The 25,778-nt window shown below is 35.0% G+C and overlaps 2 protein-coding genes across 2 annotated transcripts; one reads left to right on the top strand and one right to left on the bottom strand.

The window, feature by feature from the left end:
* Positions 1-949: 949 nt before the first annotated feature.
* LOC115960939 (probable sodium/metabolite cotransporter BASS3, chloroplastic) lies at positions 950-4,851 on the top strand. Its single transcript, XM_031079977.1, has 5 exons — positions 950-1,532; positions 2,542-2,637; positions 2,819-3,125; positions 3,223-3,470; positions 4,340-4,851. Exons 1-5 carry the CDS (start codon positions 1,111-1,113, stop codon positions 4,575-4,577), a joined length of 1,311 nt encoding a protein of 436 aa, XP_030935837.1. The 5' UTR covers positions 950-1,110; the 3' UTR covers positions 4,578-4,851.
* Positions 4,852-23,900: 19,049 nt separating this feature from the next.
* LOC115960835 (transcription factor IBH1-like) lies at positions 23,901-24,902 on the bottom strand. The gene has a single exon (XM_031079827.1). The coding sequence runs from the start codon at positions 24,551-24,553 to the stop codon at positions 24,080-24,082; it is 474 nt and encodes a 157-aa protein (XP_030935687.1). The 5' UTR covers positions 24,554-24,902; the 3' UTR covers positions 23,901-24,079.
* Positions 24,903-25,778: the final 876 nt, after the last annotated feature.

Genomic DNA, 25,778 nt, shown 5'->3' with positions numbered 1-25,778 from the left:
TGTAACACGAGTTATAGTTTAGGGCACTAACCGTGTATTCTGAAAGTTTATAGTGTAAAGTGTAATTTGAGATATAATTTAGAGTAGTAAAATGCAATTACCCTTAACAACATGTCATTTAAAATTTGTTATAAAAGTGCTATAAAAATATTATGAATATAACATTGCTCTACTAAAAAGAGTAAGCCTAATTTATTTTGTGTCAAATTATTTAATCTAAGAAAAATTGTTAACTCTAACAATTATAAACTAATATAATTCAGAACTATTTTGTAACTCTAAAAAAATTTATGATATTATGAACGGACAAAATTTAGGGAAATTATTGTATATTCCCGGAGTACCATAAATGCGTAGTTTCTCCTCTCACATGAATGATGGGTCCCATTAATTAAATTCATGGTGGGACCCATCATTCATGTAAGAGGAGGAAGTATGCATTTATGGTATTCCGGGAGTACCTAATAATTTTTCTAAATTTTATGTATAATAACTTAGGTGCTGTTCCTTCAGATTTCTATTTTAGGATTTGCCATGTGGCCACTTAACTAATTAATACACTTTTATCCCACGAGAAAAAAGTCATATGATAGAATTTTAAAAGTGAAAACTAAGAAACAATACATAAATATTGTACTTGAGTCTTGCCTACTGTAAAAAATGTGAGCTTTATGCCATTGACTTCTTTTATGTTGATAATAAATCTCACAACATTTCAGCAACAATTTTCATTTAACCCAAAATTAAAAAAAAATTAGTATCACAGCTTTTTTATTGCAACTGTTATGTGGCCAAATATGGGTGGTAAAAGAAAAATGGTAAGTACATCTGCAAGCGATAAAAAGTTACATTCATAATTTTCATAATTTTACCCGATCAAAATTGTAATAAAAAGTTATAAAAATATGTGTGCTCCATAGAATTAGTAAAAAAGAACATAACAATATTGATTGTGTGTACGTATTAGTATAAGCTTACTCTATCATCTCATCCTCCACTCGTTCACCACCTCTCCTTTGTTTTCCTTCCTCAAAAGCTCGCCGGAAACCACCACTCTCCCGGCGACGAATCCCACTACTTCTACCACCACCACCACCACCACCATTATCCATGTCCACTTCTTCAATGTCCTCAATTACCTTCCTCTCTCTCCCCAACCCAAAACTCACCTTTTCTTCATTCAGGCCTCTCTCTTTCTCTTCCTCTTCTTCTTCTTCTTCTTCTTCTTCTTCTTCTTCTCTTTCTTGTTCTTCGTTTGCCAAACACTCCAATGGACAGCGTAGCAACCAAAAGCTCTCCATATTCGCCTGCTCCACTTCGCCGTTTATAGGCAGAGTTGGTTTACAGAGGCGACTAGGGAACGCATCGATGCTGTCGTTTGGGATTTACCCAAACGATTTAGCGCATACTGGCAAGAACAGCAACACCGATTCTTCTTCTTCTTCTTTGTCTCATATTCTCTCTGCAACGCTTCCTTTTGTGGTTGCTGCCACTGCGATTGCTGCTCTTGCTCAGCCTGCCACTTTTACTTGGTGGGTTACTCGAGTGTTCGACTTTTGCATGTGGTTTTGTGCTTTTTCATCATGTTTCTATTTTTGGGTTTATCATTGTTTGAGCTTTAATTTCTCTGTTTGCAAGTTTTGCATGTGGGTTTCTTTGTTTTTCTCTAATTGGGCTTTCAGTGATTCAGTCTGATTTTGGTTTCATCGCTTTCAAGTGTTTGCATGTGAGTTTGATTGTTTTTTTTCCAATTTGGGCTTATCATTGTTTTGAGTTTTAATTTCTCAGTTTTCAAGTTTTGCATGTGGGTTTCATTGTTTTTCTCTAATTGGGTTTTCAGTGATTCAGTCTGATTATGGTTTAATTGCTTTCAACTGTCTGCATTTGATTTTCTCTGTTTTTCTGTGATTGGGTTTTCTGAGTTTCAGTCTGATTTTGGTTATTTTCAGCACTTTGGTTTCTGTTCTTAGTCGTAGGTTGTTGTCTGTGATTTCCAATACAGTTTTTGGACACCGTTTCTGAAGTACTAATAATATAAAATTGTTGATTTGGAAATTGTTGTCTTGAAACTTTGCTTTCAGAATTAACTTATGAATAATCGCATGTTCTTTTTCAACCTTTTTCTGATAGCATAACTTTAATTAGTCTATATTTAATAATGTTCTTTTGTTTTATCCTGATTTCTTACTTGTCAAGTTTTTTTACTTTTTTTATTAACTTTATCTTGTCTGTTAGAAAAGTGAGGTGCAGAGTGCTTTCCAGAGTTTAAAATTCCTATTATAGTTGTCATCTTGTAGGCTGGAAATTGCATATCAGGTTTTGGACTACAAGTGTTTGACTAAAGGCTTCTAACTAATAAGGAGTTTAGTTTTACCTAGTTTTTCTACTTCACATGTCTTCTAGTTCCTACTCAGCAGGTGTTATGGCAAAAAACTGTTTTTTTGTTAAGATTTACATTCACAATGTGTCTGCCCAGCTAATCTATGTTTTTTTTTGGAGTTGTTTAAAAACTAAAAGAAAATGAATTCTAAACTTCTCCAGGGTATCTAAGGAGCTATATGCACCTGCTCTTGGTGGGATCATGTTGTCTATTGGAATTAGGCTTTCCATTGATGATTTTGCTCTCGCATTTAAAAGGTAAAATCTTGATATAACATTGTTGAATTTTGATGTCTGAAAAGGTTAAGCTGTCATAAAATGGTGAATTTAATCATTTAACCATTATTCTAATGTATTTCTTCTGAGAATTTTGCTTTTCCATTCCATTTGTGAGATTTTGAATGTGCTCCCAATGTTCTTCAGTTTTCATCTGTTGCAGACCTTTGCCACTGTCTGTTGGGTTCATTGCGCAGTATGTGTTAAAGCCAGCACTCGGAGTATTAATTGCAGGGGCATTCGGCATGTCTCAGATGTTCTATGCAGGCTTTGTCCTCACATCTTGTGTTGCAGGAGCTCAGCTGTCTAGCTACGCTAGTTTTTTAAGCAAAGGGGATGTGGCCTTGAGCATTCTCCTAACCAGCTCAACTACCATTGCATCAGTGCTTGTTACACCCCTACTAACTGGCCTTCTAATTGGGTCTGTTGTTCCGGTTGATGCTGTTGCTATGTCAAAGTCAATATTGCAGGTAAGAATAACAGTGCATTAATCAATTGCAAGGGGAATTATAAATGATTTTACCTCATTTGACTTTGCTAATAGATTTCCTTTGCACTTTTTGTTAGGTTGTTCTTGTTCCAGTCACTCTTGGCCTTGTGCTTAATACTTATGCAAAACCGGTTGTGACTGTCCTTGAACCGGTGATGCCATTTGTTGCAATGATTTGCACTGCTATGTGCATCGGTAGTCCCCTTGCTATAAATCGGAACCAAATTCTGTCTGCGGAGGGTCTCAGATTGGTTTTACCGATATTTATGTTTCATGCTGTGGCCTTTACTGTAGGATATTGGGTCTCCAAAATTCCAGTTTTTAGGTAAATTTGTCCTTCTGCCTGAGAAAATTTAAATGTCTTGCTTAGATGTCCTGTCCTATTAATAATGAAGGATGTATTAAAAACTAATCCACTTGGCATTGCCTTGTTTTGCGAACTTGTGCACCTCTATTTTTATCATTTAATAGCCCTTTGTGAGCAATTAACAATGTGGTATAGAGGGTCCATTGCTGAGAATTAAAAAATCCGGTAAAGCTAATCCTTCTTTCTGTCTCTGTGCTGCCAAATCTGACTGTTCTTTAATAGGCACTTATGATAGGATTTAGTCTAGAGGCTTCATGCTTTATAGTGTGGTTGGCACTAACATTATACATCGTAATTGAATATTTGTTATTCTTTAACCTGTGCCCTGGGCCACTCATTTATCAGATATCCTCATTGGGTGTGTCTGTCATGCATACCTTTCCTGTCCTCGAAACTCCTCAAAGAATGGAAGTAGTAGGTATGATTCCATGTCAAACTTTGTGATTGCCATTCAATAATCTGTCTCTCCTTAATGCCATTGCAAATTTGCAGCCCTAATTGATTGCCGGTTGGTGGGTCCAATTCCAAAGGTTTGTTACCTTTTGCAACTCTGGCAAACACCCCCCTCTCTTTGAAACTCCCTTGCTCACTTCTCAATTGACATGTAGATAAAAGCCCACCTTCCCCTATTGATAATAGTTGTATCTTGTGAATTCTTGGAGGGGAACACATTTAGACAAGCTTGGCTATTCTTAATGTTCTGCACGCAGGCTTGCATTCTTACACATATGTAGGAATATTTCACCTTTGGAAATTGGCATTTTTTCTTTTTGGTGGAGTTAGAACTTTGAATTGGTTTTCCTCTAATCTAACTTCATGTTTGACAGGCAAGAAGAAGAAGTTAGTAGGACAATTTCATTATGCACAGGAATGCAAAGCTCCACCCTGGCGGGGCTCCTTGCTACCCAGTTCCTCGGGAGCAGTCAGGCAGTTCCACCAGCTTGTTCAGTAGTTGCCATGGCTATTATGGGCCTTTGTCTTGCTTCTTTCTGGGGCAGTGGCTATCGAATTAGAGACCTGCCATCCCTACTAATGCCAGAAAGTGGTTCTACTGTCAAGGCTTAGTTAATGGTGCAAGAGGGGTGGATCATGGAACTAATCTCAAGCATACAGGTATACTGGTGCTCACTTTTTGAAGAATCACAGGTCAGGTAACGAAATGAGAGTCAGTGGCATTTTGTTTGAAACTTGTGTAGCAATATCAAATACAGGATTAGGAGCCATACATATTGATAGCGCATAATTGTAAAGTTAGAAGAGTTTCTTTTCCACGAACTGCAACTTATAGTTTTTGCTGTATAGCGAGAAAAATATAGTGGATTGCATTGCTTCAATGTGCTATAAGGTTTTGCTTTCTCTCTTTGTATGCATGGACGTGCGTTTTCAAATTGAGTTCATGTTGTGTCAATGCGTATTAAATTAATAAGTATAATAAAATTCATGCGATAACAAAATTAATAAGTCTTTATTAATGAGTTCAATGAATAATTTGTAACTCTTAACAAGTTTTTATTAACTAAAATTAAGAGAAAATCCTATGACTTGCATTTGAGATCTATTTATTTGTCACTTAAAAGAGCCACAATATGAAATAACTACTTAATAATGCATTAGAAAACCTTACTGATTAACACAATTTAGTCAAAAATTTCATTATTTTTTCGGTTAGGTTTTTTAACATTTACATGCTATTTGGTGTCCCTCTGGGCAAAAAGTTTTGTTTTTTGTCTCATTTTTTAAAAATTATAATTATATTTAGAAAGAAAGAAAAAATTGCTACAATTGTAAACTAATTGAAAATTTTAAACTTAATGTAATTTTAAGGTTTTATCATATAATTATCCCCAAAATACAAGGTGCAACAGCCTCTAATTTTATGATTCAAATCTCCCATTTCCAATTAAGAAATTTCAAATAAATAAAAAAGGAAAATAAAAAAAAAGAGTTTGTTTGTTTATTCCAATCCAATCTCTCTTTCACTCTCTCTATAAAATCATTTGCTTAGCTTGCCTGATCAAATTTGTGGCTGAGAAAAACAAATTCTAAAATTTGGATGAAATATTGTTAATGGGATATGGCATTTTCGTGCTTTACACGTAGAGCTGTGTGCATCAAGAGATTTAATCCTAGATTTAATTCTATGGAGGTGTCCATTAATATTTGAAAAAAAATACTCCCTAAAAATTTGGGGTACCTTTTGTAAGATTGGCTTAACTTTGAGTATTTATAAGCATAATGGGCTAAAAAGTTACATAGGAAATTAATAGTTCTGAAAGGATATAAAAATTTTTTAACTCCTGGGCTTTTACGAGACCAACTAGTGCAATTGCATATCAAAAAGTTTGTAACTTAATTAGCGGTTTTTAAAAAACTTGTTACGTTCTATCCAGTAGACATGTTCAATAAATGAAACATAAATTGTAAGTTATAATAATTTTATAAAATTAAAAACACCTCAACAGTATATAAGATCAAACCACAAATCTCTTCTGCTACAGGACACATTTGTTGTTTGGATCCAAACTTGAATATTATTAACGATGGCGTCTTTCAAGAATTTCATCTTAGCTTTGTTCATTGCAATGTTCATTTCAAGCATCAATGTTAGCCTCGCAGCTCGTCATCTTTCACTATTTACTCAACCAGATGAACCATATTTGCCTTCAATTCTAACGTTACCAAATACCACAAGTCCAACTATTCGCACTCGTCATCTTTTACAGTTTACTCAATCAGATGTACTGTCATTCATAGCCAAACTGCCTAACCTAATCAAGTCATTTTTCTCTTCACTAGGCATTCCTTTAACCCCCAAAGTCCCCAAGATAGTTCCCTCTATCCCAAATCTCTCCCCTATCCGTACACCCTCAAACCCATGATTATTATATGTGAAAGTTATGTGATGTTTTAATTTTAAGTGTGATTTCTTATTTTTGTTGCTTATTAATGTTTCTCAAAGTTGAAATAATATGCTATCGAGCTTCATTATTTGTCTTGTACTTTTAAATTTGAGGTTATCATTTTTTTCTTTGTTGTCATTTTTGATAAAAAATGTTGTCAATTATGTTTTAGATTCCGTTTTGGTTCATTGATTAAAACAACATATTTTAGTGCCAACACATTCTGGAATACTGTTTCTGTATATATATATATATATATGACCACTTTTTAAAATATAATTGACATAAATAATCGATGAGACACATCAGTATTTTCATAATACAGATGACAACAAGGATGAATTTGAAACTATACCATAAAATTTAAGGGCTAAAATGAAATAGGAAAAAAAATTTAAAGACCAAAATGAACACAACCCAATTTTAAAGGGGCAAAAAGTGATATTTTGACAAGAAAATATAAATGAAAGCAATAAAAAGGCCAAGAGCCTTGCAGCTTGACTGACATCTTTTGACGTTTATAATAAAGATATCCAAGGTTCAAGTCTTCACCCTCAACTATTGATGTATAAAAATAAAAAAATAAAAAAAATACTTAGAGCATTCATACTAGCCTCTTCAAATATTTAACCAAAATAAAATTAAAAAGTCATTTTTTCCCTATTTTTAACTAGTCTACATTTTACATACACTTGTGCTTCTCTTCTCTCGTTTTTCTTTTTAATTTTCGTTTAAATAAACCTTTATTTTTCTCTATAAAATTTTCCCAAGTTGTCTCCTTTACTTTTTTATTTACCTACACTCCATTTTCCATATTACACCCAATGGGGAAATTTTATACTACAATAATGCTTTGTAGACCTTTCAATCGTCCCTTCCAGTATTTATCACACTAAGGGTTTGTTTGGATACTACTTATTTTACTGAAAATTGAAAACTGAAAATACTATAGCAAATTAAGAGTTAAAACTAAAAACTTAAAACGCACCGTATAGCAAATAATCTACCTAACACGTGAACAGTGCCAGGTCCCACACTTAAAACGCAAAATGCAACACACAAACGCATGCTAAGTCATTGCGAATTTTTCATTTAATGTTTTTTGTTTTACTAGTTGGGATGTATTTATTTTCTTGACCTTAAATAATAAATTGACAGTTGGAAATTCAAAATTGATAAATATTGTAGCTTGTATAATTTATATGGTCGGTGTTTTGCTCTTATACTTCATGGCCAGTCAACTAATTAATATTAGGGTCCGATTTTTCTTCCTTTTAAAACTCTTCCATTTACCACCGTGCACCCTTGGATAGACAGCCACTCCACTAATATAATTAAGTATTTGTAAAGTGTGGGGGATAAGGGTCGGGGGTCAAGTTTCCAGAAGGAAGTTTCATATACATATACACTTAAGTTAGACTATTGTAGAATTCTATCTCAAATAATAATAAATAAATAAAAAACCTTTCATTTTCTCCCATTTTTATTTGGATGAATGACACTTGGAAAATAAAAAAATCCACATGAAAGAAAAATGTTCTGTCATTAACTACAGGTCTACAGCTAGATACTTTGTAAATTCATTTGAAATGTTTTTATGTTTTTTAAGACTTATTTATAATGCTTAGGGTAAACTATGTATTTGGTTCTTATCTTATACACTATATTTCAATTTGGTTCATAACCTTTCAGTGACATGTTAATTTAGTCACTACCGTTATCTCTTGAATGTAAATTGCTAATGTGGCTAACGGCCAAAATCAAGGTGGTCAATACACTGGTACCAAAACGTCAACCTTTTGTACTGGTTTAAATACTGGTCGTACCGGTTGATTTCGAGCATTTCGACTGGTATAGAAATAAGCTTCTTTTTTTTTTTTTTTTTTTTTTTTTTTTATAGTTTTGTAATTTTTGAATTTGGTAAGGGCAGAATGATAACTTATTTTTATTAACTTATTAGTATTATTTGTTTTCTTAGTATACTAAAGTCTAAAGTCTAAAACCATAAATAATTTATTTTGAATTGAGGTAATTTTTTATGGTAAACTTTTATTTTTATTATTATAATATATATATTTATAAATATAAAAAATAACGGTAAACCCGAAACGGTACACTGATATTGACCGGTACCGAATTATATTGTTCCACTAGTCAAATCGGTATAACTTCTGGTACAAGATTGACTTCCTTGGTCAAAATAAAATATTAGCTTTCGCTGATGTGACAATAACTTAATTTTTTTATTTTGGCCGTTTGCCATGTCATCAATTTTCATCCAAGAAATAATGGTAAGGACTAAATTGACACTGCACTAAAATGTTAGGGACCAAATTAACACAATTAAAAGGTTGTGGACCAAATTGAAATATGGTGTAAAAAATAGGGATCAAATATATAGTTTAATTAAAATTCAAAACATAAAATACTTTCATATCCTAAAATTAAAGAAATTGTCTTTAACACTTTTATTTATCAATATTTATTTGCCTTAAGCTAGCCTTCCACATTAAAAAAATAAAACACACAAGACACTCTAAAATCATTATTGCCCTTTTACTTTTATTGTCGTGCTTGTACCAATACCACACTAAATATGGTAGTAAAAAACTACAAGGAAACCTATACATTATGAGTTCTAAAAAATAATTAAAAAATAACTAATCTCATCAATAATTAGTTAGAAGGTTTCTTTTTATTTCTCTTTTGTTCCCAAACATCCAAAGACCCAAAGCCAATCATAGCTTTTACAAAACCCACAATGTTTGACCTCAACATCAAAATCATAAAGTTGTTGTCTATCAATAAAATATACAAGCCCTTTTTCTTGGTCGTAGCCAACTCATATAAGTTAAGATTAGATGGGATGACAATGTTGGGGCTATGTAAGTGTCATTGAAGGGTTGAAAGTAAATAACATCGTTCTTGGTCTTGGTGTATTTGAGATAAGATGATGTGAATGTTTGTGGGCTAGTGTATATAAATGAGTAGAAATGCAAGAGGTGAAAAGGGAAGAGTCCTTATCTTTTAATTGGAAAAGTCTTGAAAGTTGAAACATTGAACCAAAGAAAGAAAAAGTCTTTATTTAGATTTTTTTTTTTTACCTTTGATATGGTTTAAGAATATTTCATTTCTTTTGAACTCAATTCTCTTTTAAAGACTGCGTGACATGGTTGAACTTCATACTCTCCCATGTGAAGTCTTTACCTTTTATATATATATATATGTAAGGACGCGATTCGCGGCAGACCGTAACAGTGTCGGGTTCGCACGTAAAAAGGCCCCTAACAATATCATTTGTAGAGCGTGGGTTTGGAAGGCTAGGCCTTGATCGATAGGCGGTGGGTTTTTCGTGGTGTTCGTACAAGTTTCGGTTTTCCTTCACCCCTGGAGTCTTTCTCCTGGAGATGGGCTGGGAGACTCTGGTTTTTGGCCATTTTTCCCAACCCCCCTTTTAGATTACTTGTTTTTCCTTTTATCTTCGCCTCCGTTCATTGTCCTTCGTCCACGTATGGGATCAACCTTTCCAAAATTGATACTTGTCCCATCAGCCGATATTCAAAGTCGTTGGGGGTGGTTGTAAAAGCCAAAGAATGCGGTTCTGTCAGGTTCAGAGCATTGAATGGCAGTAAGGGCAGCTTTTCCTGGATATTTTAGATCTTTCATCCTGGTTTCGGTCCTATACCGTTTTTACCCTTCCTTCAGTGGGGGGGACTTTGGGTCTGCCGAGGACTGAGCCGTCCTCGGCGATATCCACAGGCTATTTTGTCGAGCTGGGGCCATAGCCCTCCTCGGCTTGGGCCTTCGGATTTTCCCTGGGTAGATGGGCCTGGCCCATAAATCATCTGGGCCCCACAATAGCCCCTCAAAACCCGGTTGTCCAACCTCTTGGTTGGAAAGGGGGGTTTTGGTGATGCCAAACCTCTTCCTACGGCCCAATCAATTTGGCCTTTTAATAATGCTGGCGGCTCCTCATCTGTCCAAGAAATGCGCCGGTCTATGAGATAGCTTTTTGATTTCGCGCTTGATGCGCTCTTACCGTTTGGGCATCTCAAAACGCGCTTTTAATGACCACTATTTACGAGACTACTTTAATTCGGCGGTTTGTTTTGATAGGGTGGAGAAACGGAACCGGCATGTTTGTGTTGGCAGATCCCTTTGGATATCTGAACCTATTAAATGTCTCCCGCTCCACCCTCAGTATAAGAAGGAAAGGCGGAGGTTATTGTTTTTGTAAAGAATTCCTTCTCATCTCTCTGAGATTTGAAATACTTGGTCTCCCCTAGGGTTCATTTTACCCACTGGTCCACAAATTAAATCGTGATACACTTTATCATAACAACGAATGATGCAGGAGCCAAACCCCTCCCATAAACGCCATGTTCCAATAAAGCTCATTATGGCTCGATCGGGACAGGGATGGCGAAGACTCAAAATCAACCTCACCCTTCTTTCAGTCAAAATCCGAAGTAGGGACTCGTCACGTCAAACTTTCGGCGTGACTGAGTCGAGAACACCCATCATCAGTACCAACCGCTCTCCTATGAGCATACCTAGTATGGCTCCAGTGTGTTGGGAGTCAGGATCGAGGCAGGGACTAAGTGTCTCTTCTTCTTCCTCTCTTCCTTCACTGGGCTATTCTCCGTCTCCATTTCTTAGTCTTCCCAGCACCAGTTCCATCCTGGTGCTTTCACTTCTCCCTCTTTTGCTCCTTTTTCTTTCTTTTCATCTCTTCTCTCTTCTTCTCCTCCTTCTTTACTCATGTCCTCCATCTTCTTCATTCATCTCCTCCATCTTCTTCATTGATTTCTTCCTTACTATTTCCTTCTCCGCCATTTCTTCCCAAAGAAGGTTTTTATCATAATATGAGCAGTATCGAGGCAAAGATTGGAGAGACTTTGAAGACGAGTTTAGAAGACGCCTGGGAGTTTAATTATCTGTACTACGGATGTAACTATCGCTTAGGCAGTCCACATTTTGTATAGGCTCGTTCGAGCCCTTCTTTGTACATTGTAATAATTTTTCGTATTAATAAAAATCGTTGTTATTTTATTTCGTATGTTTTGTCTCTATGCTCTTTTTTTTTTTCTCTTTTGGATCTACAAATGCTGCTCGGCACGTTAATATAGCATCTAAATCAATGGCGGCAAAGACCAAAAGATTTGATAATAATAAAAAGACGTCGTCATAACTTTAATAGAAATGCTTGGCATAATAAGGCCGATCAGCGAAGAGTAATACTTACCCCATGTTAGCCGAGGAGAAAGACGAAGGCTTGATGTCATGTAAGGAATAACCATTTGAAGATATAGCACCTACCAAATGAGCGGCCTTCTTATATGACTAAGTGCTGGGGCTTTCCACCCCCTTCCTTACACCTTTGTTGGCCTTAACCTTTTGTGGTGTTTAAGCCGTGGATGAAGTGACCTGGCATTTTTATCAAGTAATCCATCTTACGAGATTCAAACCTTTTCTTATCCAAGTATTTGGTTTCCCCATTGGCTTGGGTCCGAGGACCATACAAGGCCTTGGTTCTGTCCAAAACTTGTAATTTTTATAATTTTTTGTACTTGGTTTCCCCATAGACTTGAGTCCGAGGACCATACAAGGCCTTGGTTCTGTCCAAAACTTATAATTTTTATAATTTTTCGTACTTGGTTTCCCCATAGGCTTGAGTCCGAGGACCATACAAGGCCTTGGTTCTGTCCAAAACTTATAATTTTTATAATTTTTCGTACTTGGTTTCCCCATAGGCTTGAGTCCGAGGACCATACAAGGCCTTGGTTCTGTCCAAAACTTATAATTTTTATAATTTTTCGTACTTGGTTTCCCCATAGGCTTGAGTCCGAGGACCATACAAGGCCTTGGTTCTGTCCCTGGGCCCATATGCTGAACGGGCCTGGGCCGCGAATTTACTGGGCCCACAAATTGAGAGGTATTTCCGTAGTCTTTGATCACGCGGTACTTCTTGGCGTCCCAGTGTTCGAGGTGCGCCTTCTCGAGACTCCTTTAACCTCAGGGTTGCAGACGACGTTGGAAATCGAGACAGAGATGTTTTGTCTGTAGCGTTCCTTGGGACGCTGCGCGAATTAAATGCCACCGGTTTACTTCTGGGTATAAATGGGATAGGGGATCACTTCATATCCGCGATCTCTCTTTCTAGCGCCACTGTCTCAAAGCAAGATGTTTGAGGCTCGGATGGGGATGAAAGGTCTCCGCACGCTTCAGAGGCACCGAATCCTCAAGGTGATATGGTATGGACAAGGATGGCACAGATTCAAGCCAGTCCTCCGTCTTGACAGGAGGAAGATGGTATTCCTCCCTCTTTTAGTCAAAATCCGAAGCAGGTTCTGGTCATGCCAGATTTTTGGTATGTCAGAAAAAGGAATTTCCGCCATCAGCGCCGTCTGCCTTGTAGCAGGCAAATTTTTGCGGGGGCTTCCCAACGTCCGGCTCCCTGCACCTTTTCTGTAGATGGTGTTAGCCTGAGGTCAGGTTCCCTGCACCTTTTCTGTAGCGGTGCAGGCCCCAAGTTGGGTTCTTTTGCTGCCTGAGTTATGGGCGTGCAAAAGCATAGAGGAGGAATAAGGTTTCGAGGCAGTAGCCAACCTCTCCTCTGTACTGCCTCCTCGGCTTTATCTTCACCCTCTTGTATTCTTCGTTACTTACATAGTTAGCTTCGATGTAGGCTTTGTTTCAGCTTTCCATTGTACACTGTACTGTTCCTTTGTCTTAATAAAGTATGTGTCTATTTCTCTATACATATCTTTCTTCTCCGTAACCACTACTTTATGCATGAATATTAAATATGAGCTTGCCCTTAATGATATTCTAGGCAGAGAAACGCCTTAACACAGATTCCTACTAGTTTAGACTTACAAATATTATCAAGCATAACAAGGTTAATCATCAATAAATTAAACTCCTGGAACTAACCGGGATAACGGCTGAGTGCTGCGCGATGCGTGCTAGAGCGATGTCCGAGTACGATAAACTCTAAGTAATTCGTCCGAGAGGGTAGCCGAGTAGCGAGGGGCTTTGGTTGTGCTTTTGAATAATATGTTGCGCCGTATCGCATCAACCCCTTTGATATTGGGGGATCAGAGGGTAGACCGAGGAATCCGCGCAATCAAGGTATTAACCCATCTGTTAACGCGGAGCTCTCTTCGGATGGATTTTGAGGTTTATATGCCATAGTTTTTTTTTTAAAATAGTTGGTTCCCCATCCAGGTAGTTGGTTTCCCTAGAGGCTTGAGTCCGAGGACTATGCACTGCCTTGGTTCTGTCCAAAACCTAGTTTTCCTCATCCAGGTAGTTGGTTTCCCCAGAGGCTTGAGTCCGAGGACTATGCAATGCCTTGGTTCTATCCAAAACCTAGTTTTCCACATCCAGGTAGTTGGTTTCCCCAGAGGCTTGAGTCCATGGACTATGCAATGCCTTGGTTCTGTCCAAAACCTAGTTTTCCAACATCCAGGTAGTTGGTTTCCCCAGAGGCTTGAGTCCGTGGACTATGCAATGCCTTGGTTCTGTCCAAAACCTAGTTTTCCAACATCCAGGTAGTTGGTTTCCCCAGAGGCTTGAGTCCGAGGACTATGCAATGCCTTAGTTTTGTCCAAAACCTAGTTTTCCAACATCCAGGTAGTTGGTTTCCCCAGAGGCTTGAGTCCGTGGACTATGCAATGCCTTAGTTCTGTCCAAAACCTAGTTTTCCAACATCCAGGTAGTTGGTTTCCCCAGAGGCTTGAGTCCGTGGACTATGCAATGCCTTGGTTCTGTCCAAAACCTAGTTTTCCAACATCCAGGTAGTTGGTTTCCCCAGAGGCTTGAGTCTGAGGACTATGCAATGCCTTGGTTCTGTCCAAAACCTAGTTTTCCAACATCCAGGTAGTTGGTTTCCCTAGAGGCTTGAGTCCGTGGACTATGCAATGCCTTAGTTCTGTCCAAAACCTAGTTTTCTCTTTGTGTGGGATCTTGGCTTTAGGGGAGTTAGCTCCTCAGCCAAGCCCCTAGAGTTTATCCATATGGTTAACGCTACCAAGTGCCTAGTTTGCTCTTTTCGGGGGACCTTGGCTTTAAGGGAGTTAGCTCCTCAACCAAGCCCCTAGTCAAGAAACGTAGTCCCTAACAGAATTTTATACTAGAACTCTATAACCAACGGTTAGAAATAACGAAGAAACTCTATCGACCCACTTCCTATACCAACACACAAGCCCTTCCCACAGACGGCGCCAATTGTAAGGACGCGATTCGCGGCGGACCGTAACAGTGTCGGGTTCGCACGTAAAAAGGCCCCTAACAATATCATTTGTAGAGCGTGGGTTTGGAAGGCTAGGCCTTGATCGACAGGCGGTGGGTTTTTCGTGGTGTTCGTACAAGTTTCGGTTTTCCTTCACCCCTGGAGTCTTTCTCCTGGAGGTGGGCTGGGAGGCTCTGGTTTTTGGCCATTTTTCCCAACCCCCCTTTTAGATTACTTGTTTTTCCTTTTATCTTCGCCTCCGTTCATTGTCCTTCGTCCACGTATGGGATCAACCTTTCCAAAATTGATACTTGTCCCATCAGCCCATATTCAAAGTCGTTGGGGGTGGTTGTAAAAGCCAAAGAATGCGGCTCTGTCAGGTTCAGAGCATTGAATGGCAGTAAGGGCAGCTTTTCCTGGATATTTTAGATCTTTCGTCCTGGTTTCGGTCCTATACCGTTTTTACCCTTCCTTCAGTGGGGGGGACTTTGGGTCTGCCGAGGACTGAGCCGTCCTCGGCGATATCCACAGGCTATTTTGTCGAGCTGGGGCCATAGCCCTCCTCGGCTTGGGCCTTCGGATTTTCCTTGGGTAGATGGGCCTGGCCCATAAATCATCTGGGCCCCACAATATATATATATATATATATTTGATTGATTGATTGATTCAATTGTGTTTCTTCCTCACATAAAATCATTCTCTCTCTCTCTCTCATGCATGCTTTGTGCTGAATGCATGTGAAATTAATGAGTCTAATCAATTTCATATGATCATAATTAAGTCTTTATTAATGAGTTCATTGTAATTTGTAACTCTTAAGTCTTTATTAACTAAAATTAATAGAAAACCTTAGAAGTTGCATTTGACATCTATTCGGCACGTAAAAAGCTCAAACAACTGCTTAATAACGTGTTAAAAAAAATTATTAATAAAAAAAATTTAATAAAAATTTCACTCTGTTTTATGTTAGTTCTTTTAATATTTACATCCTATTCAGTGTTCATGTGGCAGACTTTTTATCATGTAGAGTGATCTTAAATCCTCAAGACAAGGGGGTTTAGTTTGAAATTCAAAGTTAATTAATTTGAAATTCAAAGTTAAAACATTAAGGTTTTATCAAATAAATACCCTCAAAATCAAAGGTGCAAAAGTCTCTAGGCTTAAAGAGTACAAGTCTAGAGCCACATAGTTCAACTAGTTGAACATGACACATTATTTTTTAGATCCAATCTTGTATATTATTAAAGATGGTGTCTTTCAAGAATTTCATCTTAGTTTTGTTAATTGCAATATCCATTTCAAGCATCAATGTTAACAGGGGCGGAGTTAGAAATTTATCTTTGGAGGGGCCGGTCTAGACTAAATAATCATATTGATTCACAAAAAATATATGTATCTCTATTTATGTATGTATGACCCACTCAACAATGCTCTAATGAATTTTTGTAAAGAGATTGAAGAGAGTTAGTGTAAGACTATGAGAACATTTATACTGAGTGATGAGTTCTTTTAGAAGGGATTGGAAAGTAGAACATTAGAAAATACATATTGAAAGAAAAGCTGATAGTAAGAGTGAGTAAAACTCATAAAAGTTGTGGGTTTGTTGATGTGTTGGGGGGAGGAGAGATGGAGGAAAGACTGAAAAAAAGTCAAAGTAATTAAGTAAATTTGAATGAAAGAAGTAGTCAAGGGCACGTGGGGGGACCGGTTAGTTTCATTTGGAGGAGCCAGTTCTTACAAAAATTTTGTAGAACCTACTTTTAAGCAGCTATAATAAATTTTTGAGTTATTATAGCTGAATGTTAGCCTAGCAGCTTGTCATCTTTTACAATTTGCCTTACCTAATCAATACATTTTTGCCTTCAGCATCACTCTGGTGCAATAGCCTCTATGTGCAGTGGTAGCTGGTAGGGGTAATGCATGTTAAATGGAAAGGAGAATTAGTGCTTAAACCACGCTCTCTCTCTCTCTCTCTCTCTCTCTCTCTCTATATATATATATATATATATATATATATATTATATAAAAATGATACTGGTGGGATGAAGTACTAATTCTTAAAAGGATGGGATTAGTAATTTTTCTAGTCATCATACAAAAGAATTGGGATTAGAATTTTGATGTCTTAATTTCAAATTTATAAATATTGAAGTATATTTTATGAATTTCTAAAACTCTATAGATTTAGAAGTTTCATCAAATTCAGGGATATTAAGATTTAAAATTATTAGTATATTTTTCAAATTCAAATCCTTAACTCTTTTTAATCACTCAAATATAAATTCATATACTCAAATATTGTCATCTATACACACGTTAAAAAAAGAAAAGAAATATATGTTTAGAGTTCAGTATGCCTTGGTTTGTTTTTCATTCTCTCTCAATAGATTCTAAAATTAGAATAAAATATTATTAACGTGATATGCCATAATTTAGGCTACTGAAGAAGTGGCCGTGGTTTCTAGAGAATCAAAATTCATCCTTTATGTGGAGAGCAGTGTGCATCAAGGGATTTTTTTTTTTTGGATACAAAAGCATCAAGGGATTTAATTCTACGCAGACAACTATTACCAATTAAATAATACACCATAAGATTGCCCGAATTGGGAGAAATTAATAGGTTTACAAAGGGGATTAAAATCCTCTAAATTTTTTAGGGTATTCTACCACATACAGTTCTTTTAATTTTAACCTTCATATTTTAATCAATAGTTCGGATTATAACATGTCATTAATCCACTAATAAAAACCTTATATAATGACACCGCATCAAATAGTAAAACCAAACAAATTAACATGTCGTATTTTGGGTTTTTTTTTTAATCTATTTTAATTTAAAAAAAATACTTAGAAAGAAAACCCATAAGTCAAACCCAAATGTGAAATCTCACTACATTGAACTCATCTAATTTTATTTATTGAATCTTGATTTCATTTCTTCTAAAAAAAATAAAAGAATCTTAATTTCATTGCTGGGTTTTGCCTTAAATAAAAGGTAGAGAGTTTGTCTTTGTCAAAGTTCTCCATCCTACGTCACATTTGACACTGTGATATCATCCATGGTTTTGAAAATTGGACCGAACTAGCCAATTTGACCGGTTTAATTAGGAATTGGACACCAGTCTGATTAAGGAAAAACTCCCAAAACTAGAGAAAATTGGTCAAATAAGTCAAAATTGGGTTAAACTGGAGGCAAAAATGTTTTTACCTCCGGTTTGCTTTTTAAAACCATGATCTCACCAAAGGCAAGCTTGGTGCAGTGTGATTTGGATATCACATCTACATTTTCTAAATTGTTGAAAAAAAAAATATGACTTGTAAATTTGTTTTTATTTTTAATAGCTTAAGTGTCATCTTTATTTAATATTTTTGTTAATGGATTAATGACATGTTATAATCTAAACTATTGATCAAAAAATGAAAGGTCAAGATTCGAAGAACTCTATGTTGTATAGTATTCTAGGAACTCTAAAGGATTTGGGTTCCAGCTAAAATGGTCCTCTCAATGGACCTAATAATTTCTCTTGAACTTGACTATTTATAAGAGTTGTGCGCTAGCAAGTTACATAGAAAATTAATAGTTCCAATAAATTTAAAAGGGTATAAAATTTGTAACTCTTAGGCTTTTAAAATACCAATTAATGCAACTGTATATCAATAAGTTCTTAAATTAATGCATGTTTAAAAACTTGTTACGTTCTACCCTGTAGTTATATTCGATAAATAAAACATAGATTGTAAGTTATATTTTTATAATAATAAAAATACCCCTCCGAACACTATATAAGCTCAAACCACAAATATCTTTTGCAATAGGACACATTGTAATTTTGGGTCCAATCCTGCACTTAGAAATAATGGCATCTTTCAAGTGCTTCATCTTAGCTTTGTTCATTACAATGTTCATTTGCAGCATCAACATTAGCTTGGCAGCTCGTCATCTTCTACAATTTCCTCAACCGGTTGTACCAACCTTGCCAATCATACCCACTATGCCAAACCAGCCATCTTTGCCTAACCCAAACCAGCCATCTTTGCCTTCAATTCCAAAGTTACCAAATCCCACAATTCCAACTATTCCCACTATCCCAACCATGCCTCAGCCCACATTGCCAACCATGCCACAACCCACATTGCCAAATCCCACAATCTCAACTCAGCCACAATCCATGATACCTTTCATACCAACGTTGCCCAAGTCGATTTTGCCAATGCAAATATCGGCAAAGCCCTCAATTCCACCCATTCCCACAACTTCAACCATCCGGCGAATATTACCTAAAGTTACAATGCCTCCACTATCTGGCGAGCCTAAAATCGGCATCGGCACTATCCCAAAGCTATGGTTCCACCATAACCGTTCCATCAATCTCAAAGATTTCTTTTGCTTTAGCTTGCGTATCAAATTATGTTAAAAATATTAGTATGAAAATTTACTTTTTCTATCTTATACAACCACTTTTAAAAAACACCCACTCCAGATTATCCTTTCTACTTATTTAAATAATCATTTTTCTTAGAGAGAGAGAGAGAGAGAGAGAGAGAGAGAGAGAGGAATTTGATGAGACCAGAGTTGAGAGGAAAAAAAATGATATACAAAGCTACAATAATCGTGTATATTTACACAATTATTATAATAATTTTGAAAATTTACACATATTTAGCTCAATTGATGTGGGTAATTTTGAGGCTTGAATGTGTAAATTTGATATTTTTTTTTATTTATACGCTTACTGGTGCAAATGCTTTTACTTGTCAGCTATATTTTGGAAGCTATGTACTTTTTTTTTTTTTTTTGAAAGCAAGTTATGTACTTTAACTTTGATCTCTTATTGTTATTGCTTATTCATGTTAAAGTTCAATAATATTATATCATCAACCTTCATAATTTGTCTTCTACTTTCAAGTTTGAGATTTTCATTTTTTTTTTTTCTTTTTGGCGATCAGTGAGAACGATGTTGTTAATTTATTTTAGTGATCGTTTTGGTTTGTTTATTAGACCATTGGAATGACATATTTTAGTATCGATATGTTCTATTATTACAAGATTATATATATAAATTTATTGTGATTTCAGGAGGTGGATGATGACAGGATGAAATTGAAACTATATAATAAAATTCAAAGAATGAAATTCAAAGAAGAAAAATTAAGGACCAAAACGTATGCACCCCTTATTTATTGGGGTTAAAGTGATTTTTTGGCTAGAAAATATAAACATAAGTAGTACAACCATAGTTATTAAACCCAGATCTAACGTTAGCTCGGTTTATGAGCTGGATCACTAGGTCACTAGTTCAACCGGTGTCTCAACAGTTGAATTGCATGGTCAAGTAAAAAAGATTTTTAAAATTAAATATATATAAAAGTAAATTTGAAAAATCATAACATGAATATGTAATTTTAAAAAAAATTAAACTTGCTATTATAATTCAAAATCAAGGATTTACAAGCAATAGCATTAGAAAGTCTGTAAAATTTCACAAGCAAAATAAACGAATGTCATAAGATTGTAACAAAATTTTTACTAAATAAAATATTATTACATGTCTTAAAATTTTGTATATATAAAAATGCAAATCTCAAACTACATAAACAAAAGAAGAGAAAAAGGGCTAAAGGCTTAAACTTAAAACAGTAAACAAATAAAACACAAAACATAAACAAAAGAAGAGAAAAGAAGGTTTAAGCAATAAACTATATAATATATATTGATGTACTTATACTTACATGCTAATTGGCTATGTGAAATTGAAAAGAACATTTTTTTTTTAAGGATTTTCTCTTATTTAAATTACCATATTATCACATATGAAACAGTAAAAAATTTCAATGGGATGGACCTATTAATTTAATTTTACACAGTTCATAAACCCAGTTGGGGTTATTAAAATCCAATCAAGTCACACGGTTTGCTTAAAACCCGCTGAGTTTTATAGGTTTTGATCGGGTCTTGTGCACATCCAATCTAATTGATGACCTGGACTAATCTATGTGTCGTGTCACTAGGTTACTAATCCAACCAGCCTGGCTTGGCTAGGTTTAATAACACTGAGTACAACTAATAGAGTACTTAGAGAATTTGCATCAACATCTTCAAATATTTAGTCTAATTAAAATTAAAAAGTCAATTCTTTTATTTTAACCCGTTTAAATTTCACATAAACGAAGCTTTCTATTCTATTTCTATTTTTATTATGAATATTTCCCAAATTGTCTCCATCGTTTTCTTCTTAGTTTAGACTCTACTTTCATATCACACCCAATAGACAAATTTACTATAATTAACAATTTCCAGCATTTATCAAATAAGTCATTGCGAATTTGTCATTTTAAGTTTGCTTTCTTTTGTTTCAATTTGATAAGTTCTTTGATTTGTGTTGATACCCGTTTGTTCACATATTTATTGCTCAACAAAAGAAGTCCAAAAGCCCAACGAAGTAAGGCCTGAGGGCCTAGCAAGAAAGCCGAAAGTATGAAAGATCAATGGGTTAAGCCCAAAACAAAAGGAAATAAAAGCCTAAACTTGCACTTGGACAAAGAGATAAATACAAGAGAAAGCAACTTACGGTAGAATATATGGGACTCGAGGATGATATAGGGAATAGAGCCGAAGAGATGACCTTTATGAGATACATCTTTCAAGAAGAGTAAATTTGGGTCTAGCATAGCCCAAATACCATGAGAAAAGGACAAAACTCAAAACAGGTTTGCTGCAGAATAGCTTGGGTAAGATTAAATAAAGGGGCCCAAGACCCTCTTGATCAAGCAGTGAATATTTGACCCATAAAGGCCCGAATCCTTTTGTATAAGAGGATAAGAGGAACATGTGAAAAGCAAGAATGCATGAAGCACAAGAAGGTCAAAATCCAAGCAACGCAAGCAAGGTTAGGTCTGGGCTCTGCCTTTCTGCATCGCAGCCATATAAGGGGAGTAGAACTCATAACTATGGAAACCACGTCTCAATTAAATTATTGTGCTTTTAGTAGTCCGCCTGTGGACGTGTTAGAAATCTTTAGGAAAGACATGGATGGCAGGTTCTGTAATAGGCTCTGTCCTGAGGGAGCTGTGCGTGTTGTGTTTAGTTTGTTTTAATGAATCATCTTTTAACCCAAAAAAAAAAAAATGATGATGTTTAGCCTATATATTTGTAATATGGTTATTTCCTTTGTCTTATTTTGTTGCTTCCGCTTTATTCCACAATAAATTTCCATGTTACAAAACAAATACACACAATTAGAGGAGTTTCTCCAAAATACCTTAATTTTTTCAGAGAATTTTTTTTTTTTTTTTTAGGTTGAATAGAATAAACCAGATGAAAAATTGGTAGTTTTGGAACATTTGTTTTATATGTATTTGAAGCAAATTATGTCCTGATCGACATGGAAATCTAATGCAGATGTTGATGATATGAATAGGCAAAACTTGAGTAGGTTAAAAAGAACAAAAATATTACAAGAAGACTGAACATAAAGGCGTCACATCATGCTGTTAAGCTCTAATGGTATATATGAAGTTTCAAGTTTATGAGTTCTGATGTATGATCCCAAATCCCAGTTATCTTACTTTTATTACATCATTTCGATTATTTTTGACCTATTCACGTACCGTTACTAAAATCTAACAAAATTTGTGGTAAAACTTCTAATAAAATTTGGTTAAAATTATATATTTGCGATCATCATTTCTAGTTGAATGTTTGTACATTTTATCTGGTAAAAAAATGTAAAATAGTTATATTGACTACATAAATCAAATACTAAATTCAGATACTTTCATAAATATTGAAATGATATATTTGAAAGAAATCTAACCAACTTATCCTGAGAAAATTTTCTTAGCTATAAGTACGTCTTCATATAATTAGTAAAATCAATCAATAAATTTTAAACGATTGTTTTAGACTTCTTTCTAGCATTCATTTTGTTCTTTTTCAAACTATTAATTAGAATTTGCATAAATTCATGTTTTGTGAAAATTTATATCTTAATTTCTTCTAGGAATTTAACTAGAGTTTTTTTTTTTAAAAGTAAAAAGAATATATATATATATATATATATTTTTTTTTTTTTGGAGTTGGGAAAACAAAAAAGCTAGAGAAGAAAAATATAATTTTATTTAAATTTCCAAAGATAATTAACTATCCGATAACAATTTTTTTTTTTTTCCAAAGAAAGTTTGGTAACATAATTATGAACTATTTTATGCTTTTGTGGATATTTAAAAAAGAAAATACTAATTCTAAAAACAAGAACCAAATAGCTCGTAAGCCTCACCCTTCAAAAAGCTTAAGTACCCCTTTGTGAGCGTTTGGATCATGTCCACGTTTGGACGTTTTGTGTTTCAGCCTTTGAATTTTTTTTTTGGGACCAGTGCTTGGTGCACTGTTCATGGGACATGAACAGTATATCAAGGTATATGAACAATGTTTTTTAGTGTGAACAGTAATTGAAAATTATTTTTTTATTATTTTCAGCAAAATAAGCGATATCCAAACACACCCTTTGGCCTATGGTGCTTCACATGTTACCACGTCATTATGTATGCCTAATTAAGATTTATACAAGCTTAAAAGAAAATTGTAAAATATTTGATTTTTGTGAGACGTTTTACAACAATACAATAACAATATGCTAAGTTTTTTTCTCACACGAGGTTTTTAAAAAGCTCTAATGAAGTTAATTAAATGGGGGGAAAAAAAAACTATTAGCTAGGAATGAGTAAGCAGAAGCATTTAACATATGTATATAAATAAATCATTTTGCCGGTGTACTTTTGAAGCAATTGGATGACAACCCTAAAAAATATAAAACCAAAGGGAACACATATGGGTCATGGTTTTCGAAGAAAGGGAGCATAATGATGTATTAATTGGACCATTATGTAGTACTTTTCCTTTTCTAAATGAATGGATTTGTTTGTAAGTCTTAAATTAGTTTGCTATAAAGTTATTTTGATCAAATAAACCATGTTAATATAGCTCTTGATACTTGTAACACTATGCAAATACTAATTTAAAATTACGATTAATCATTAAGACAAAGAGGGAAACTTAATTAAGGAAAACTATATTGAATTATTAAGAAAAAAAAGGCAGAGTTATGGGAGGAGAAAGGCATAGAATCAAAACAAGCTTTTCAGCCACAAGTGGTATTAAATCCCATCAGTTTCTAACCCCACATTATAGCTCATTACATAAAAATTAATATACCATCTACCAAGAAAAATAATACTAATAATTAATGGAAAAAGAGAGAAGAAGCACAACAAAGAAATTAAACCATATACAAATGCTATTTAATTATTTACAGTTCATCCCTCATGCCATGTGTTCCTTAATTAGGATGGGAATTTATTCTTCACAAACAGTAAGATCTCTTTGGTTGCATATTTATTTCAACGCAAAATCTGACAATATATCACAACTCAGCTCAAGTAGAGCAAATTTGATCAGCAATTCTTGTCATCACCTTTACCTGAGTGCTGAGGCACTTTATATAATGAAAGGTCTCATCTAACAAGCTGCATGTATCCATTGCTTCACCACCACCAGGCACTAGCTTTCTAAGCATCTTGGCATTGCCAGCAATACCTACCTCCTTTGTAGACTTTTTTCCATGATATATCTTTCTTTTTCTCATGGTAAGAGAGCTCGTGCTTCCAGCACGAACACCGTGTCGAATCTTTGCAAGCATAGCACGACTCCAAGCCCTCCTTGGACCCACAGCAGAAGCCATGGATACATCAGCAGCAAGCTTAACTTTTAGATATCGCTGACAGATCTCCATGGGGGAAGATGGGGTACGAGTTCTTTGCCTATTTATTTTCAAGAAGGCTCGAAGGAAGCGGCGGGTGAACCTAGATTTTATTGTACAAGAGGGAGGAGAGAAGCGCTTAGAATTCATAGTTGGGAAGAGATTAGGGTTCAAAACTCAAAAGGGTATTGATATTGGGCAAAAGGGTCTCTCTAAAAACACTCTGTGAAGAATATTATGTGTGAAAACTAGTGTGGGTGATGCAGATATATTATGGTTGTACGTGTAACCAACTAGTCTAGAAGGGTTGCCTTTTAGGGATAGATCCAAAGAAAAACAATAGTTGGAGATGGGGATTTTCTTCTGACACAAAAGGGTCCGCTTGCTCAGAACTCAGGAGGACAAAAGGGGAATGTATTTTCTGACACAATATCTACATTGTAAGAGAGAGAGAGAGAGAGAGATTAATAAGGGAATATAGGATGAAAAAAAATGTGAAGAATAAGAAGAGATTGGAAATGGGAGGTGTTAAAAAGAGGGAGGAGACTTGAGGTCAGGGAATCAATGCTTTTTTTTTTTTCTTTTCTTTTTTAATTTTTAATTTTAATATATATATATATATATATATTTATATAATTAGAAATAATTGAATTAGAGAGGTTCTTTTCCTTTCGTTTTCAGTTTGAGGTTTTGGAGGGGAAAGGTAAGTCTAGTGGGGCAACATAGGGGCCAACCACCATATGATCGCACATGGTTCCATTTCCCACTTGGATTAATGTGGGACCCCTTTTCTCTCTTCATTTTGTTTTGTTAGGGTTCTTCCTATACTATCTACTTAGTAACTCTATGTATCAGCTATATATGTTCTATTTCTATCAACACTTTAATTTGTTTGAGATTTATTATATGACTTCATCTAATATATATCCAAATTAATTAGTGTACTAATTTTGACATATTATATAAGTGGATAGTTTTCCATTATAAAGTATTAGGGTATGCACGTTAATGGCATTGTTGTTGATGAATAGCATTGCTCAGCTAACTCTTTCATGAGGAGAATTAACTTTAAATTCTCATATATGCTAAGAAGCCTCATGGTTCAATAGCACTGTTCAATTTTTCCATAGAGGAGAACTACTTAAAAAAAAAAAAAAAAAAATTATTAGAGTATATGCGATGTGCGCACTTAATCATTCAAATTTTTACAATTAACATCATAGTTAATTAAATATCAATATATCAATTAATTTACATGGTAGGATGGATATGACAAATTCACATTGAATTAAAGTGTTGAGTATAAGATTTTGTTGTTTAAAGTGTATATTGTAAATGTCTTTATGTGTAGTTTTAATTATATAACTTTATTTTT

Source organism: Quercus lobata, chromosome 9 (assembly GCF_001633185.2).
Source record: "Quercus lobata isolate SW786 chromosome 9, ValleyOak3.0 Primary Assembly, whole genome shotgun sequence".
Lineage (NCBI taxonomy): Eukaryota > Viridiplantae > Streptophyta > Magnoliopsida > Fagales > Fagaceae > Quercus > Quercus lobata.
This window is presented reverse-complemented; position numbering and strand designations above follow the sequence as displayed.